Source organism: Sinocyclocheilus anshuiensis, unplaced genomic scaffold (genome assembly GCF_001515605.1).
Source record: "Sinocyclocheilus anshuiensis isolate Anshui unplaced genomic scaffold, SAMN03320099.WGS_v1.1 scaffold1644, whole genome shotgun sequence".
Classification (NCBI taxonomy): Eukaryota; Metazoa; Chordata; class Actinopteri; order Cypriniformes; family Cyprinidae; genus Sinocyclocheilus; species Sinocyclocheilus anshuiensis.
In genome coordinates this window covers 236,790-239,568 of record NW_015557451.1, presented here as the reverse complement: position 1 = coordinate 239,568, position 2,779 = coordinate 236,790, and the positions used below count along the sequence as shown (strand labels likewise).

The 2,779-nt window shown below is 35.2% G+C and overlaps 1 protein-coding gene across 1 annotated transcript in view; it reads right to left on the bottom strand.

The window, feature by feature from the left end:
• Positions 1–2,779, bottom strand: part of LOC107679272 (dedicator of cytokinesis protein 11-like) — a 92,985-nt gene that overhangs the window by 43,426 nt on the left and 46,780 nt on the right. Inside the window, exons 35-36 of the mRNA XM_016474790.1 lie at positions 2,362–2,476; positions 1,113–1,179 (exon numbers count right to left, since the gene is read on the bottom strand). Coding sequence (XP_016330276.1) covers positions 1,113–1,179; positions 2,362–2,476 — 182 coding nt within the window. The remainder of the gene's footprint in view (positions 1–1,112; positions 1,180–2,361; positions 2,477–2,779) is intronic.

Sequence of the window (2,779 nt, the reverse complement as noted above, 5' to 3'; positions counted from 1 at the left end):
TTGATTCGTTAATGTCTCCCGGTTTTGCTGTTTTTTTTTTTTTTGAACAATTACATTTTGGGCTAAAAGTGTGTTTTAACGCATGCATTACTGAACATGTACCGAGTAAAATATTACTTATTTTTATTACTTATAATTTATTAGTAATGCCTTACACAATGCCTTACAGCAAAAAGTAATCAGTTACTGTAATGCATTACTTTTGTAACGCGTTACTCCCAACACTGGACGTGCATGATGTTTAATAAAGTTATTAAGTGCAACAAGCAGTGAAAAAGAACTCAATGCGGTGCTCACGCTGACTGACACACACACTTTAGAAAGCGCCTCTCTCAGACAGCTTGCGATTGCGAATTTGGGACATGCATGATGTTTAATAAAGTTTTTAAGCGCAATAAGTAGTGAAGATTGGATCCGTGCAATTGGTTAAAGGGACGGCAGTCTAATTTACCTGCTGCTGTCTGTCATTATTAATGTTAATCACTCACTGCACTTGACAATCACTTTTGGATCTTTAATAAGAATCAGTTCAGGTTTGATCGATACAGTGAAGACTGTGCAGTGTTTTATTAATACACTTTATTCAATTTCTGTAATATTTCTTACTACATGATAAATAAACCTAGCTTACTGTAGCTGAATAAATGAAAAGTTTATTTCATATTAATTTGTTCTATTGTTTGTAATTTGCTTCTTTTTCTTATTTTTAATAACAAAAATAAAATGAAATAAAATAAAATAAAAATAGCTATATCGAGAGATATATCGTTGTCGTGAAATAAAATTTCTCATTCTGTGAAATAACATTTTGGTCATATCGCCCACCCCTAACAGCAATAAATTATATATATATTTTTTAATATTAAAACAGAAAACAAGAATTTTCAATTATATTAATATTGCACAATATTACTGTCTTTACTGTATTTTTCATCAATTAAATGCAGCCTTGGTGAGCATAAGAGACTTCGTTCAAAAACAAAAAAATCTTATGTTTCAGTGTTTTCCTGTCCCATTGTGTAGTTACACAAGATTTAGATACACATGAATGATTAGATCAACACTGGTCAAACAAGTATAACACCTAATGGAAAACTTAGTATGTCACTCACTCAAGCAGACTGAGGAAGTTCATGACGTCTTGTGGATTGACTTTAGACCAGTAGGCCATCAGTGTGTCTACAGGAAGACATTGAGTAACAGAAACAAAAGCATTAATACAATATAGCTCAACTCTTCCTGTTCACAGTGACATTCTCAAGATGTTCAGGACACCCAGACAACCGATCCCATGCTCTTTGACCAATAACCAATAACCAATTAAGAAATTATTTAATAGATTACTGGGATGGATTTCAGATGGTGTTTTTGGTTTTAGAAGTTTTAAATTATTATTCTTATACTGTACAAATGTCTCTAATGAGAACCTCAAAAAAGAGCAATAATAAAGTTTGTAGTCTTGTGATGTTGTGAGTGCTATTTTAGAGCAAAGGAAAAAAATATATACATTCAGTGGGAATTTCTGAATGTAAATCAAAATTCTAGGTTTTCTATGAGCATTAAAATCAGAGTTTCTCAATCCTGCTTCATATTTTAGGTGTCTCACACATCTGACGCATCCAATCAAGATCAAGCATCACTCTGCAAATGAGCCGGCAAGATGGCGTGGGAGTCATCCAGACTGTGTGGTGCTAGGAAAACCAAGAGCAGGACCGATAAACCCTGGTTTAAAGTGATACCTGTCATAAAAAGATCTGATTGCATTAACAGTGCGCCCACAGAACTCCAACGAACATTCAACAGTTTTCCACAGAATTTAAACGCCTGTCATTTAAAGTTTAGCAACAGCTGCCACCCCCAGCTCACATTCTGCTCTGTTTTGCATGTTCAGTATACATATTTTCTTTTTTTCATTCAAGCAGAGCTGGTAAACTTCATCATAGCAAAGGATTATTCAAAATATGCTTTATATGTGAATTTGAAACATCTGTATTGTATAAAGCACTATGCGAAAACGTGAATAGTGCTTCTATGTCACAATGCTGTGGGGGGTTGATTGTGTGGTTCTCCTCTTTGGTGTCTGAGTGGAGACTAGGGCATCTGTTAGAGTGCATGGCTGGTTGCTAAGTCATTCTGGGTGGTTTCTAGGGCATTAGTTGGTTGCTTGGCTGGTTGCAAAGAAAATTCTTGGTGGTTGCTAGTAGTTTTGAAAATCTTCTAACCAAAAGTATGAACAAAAGTAATGTTGGAGAAGAGAGCCTGTGGCTATAGGATTAAAGCTGATCTGATAGTAAGGCTACAGTCGTGACTATAATTCTGATGGTGTTTTATGATGATAACAAAAGGCTAAAGTGTGCTTACCATCTGACAAAGTTCTTACAATATGCAGGAAACACAGAAGCAGCCCTCTGATCTCATACTGCCCCAAACGGCCAGTGGCGGGTACATTGCTCATAGTGGAACCGCGCCTGTGTAACTGAGCAGAAGTGGGGGGGGGGAATTAATAATGATGCATGATTTGTGTGATGTTAAATAAGGTAACCTGCAGTGTTGGGGGAAACATGTAACAAAAACTTTTTTTTTTTTTTTACATTTAATGAGTAATGCATTACTTGTTAAATGTATGAGATTGATTTGATGAGTTTGATTTTGTTAATGCATGTTACTGCATATTTAATTGATTAACTGACAAACAACTGCAAACTTGTCCCTTCGAGTTAGAGAATGTGTGATTTATATTTAAACATGTCCCCCCCCCCCAAAAAAAAAAAAAAAAAAA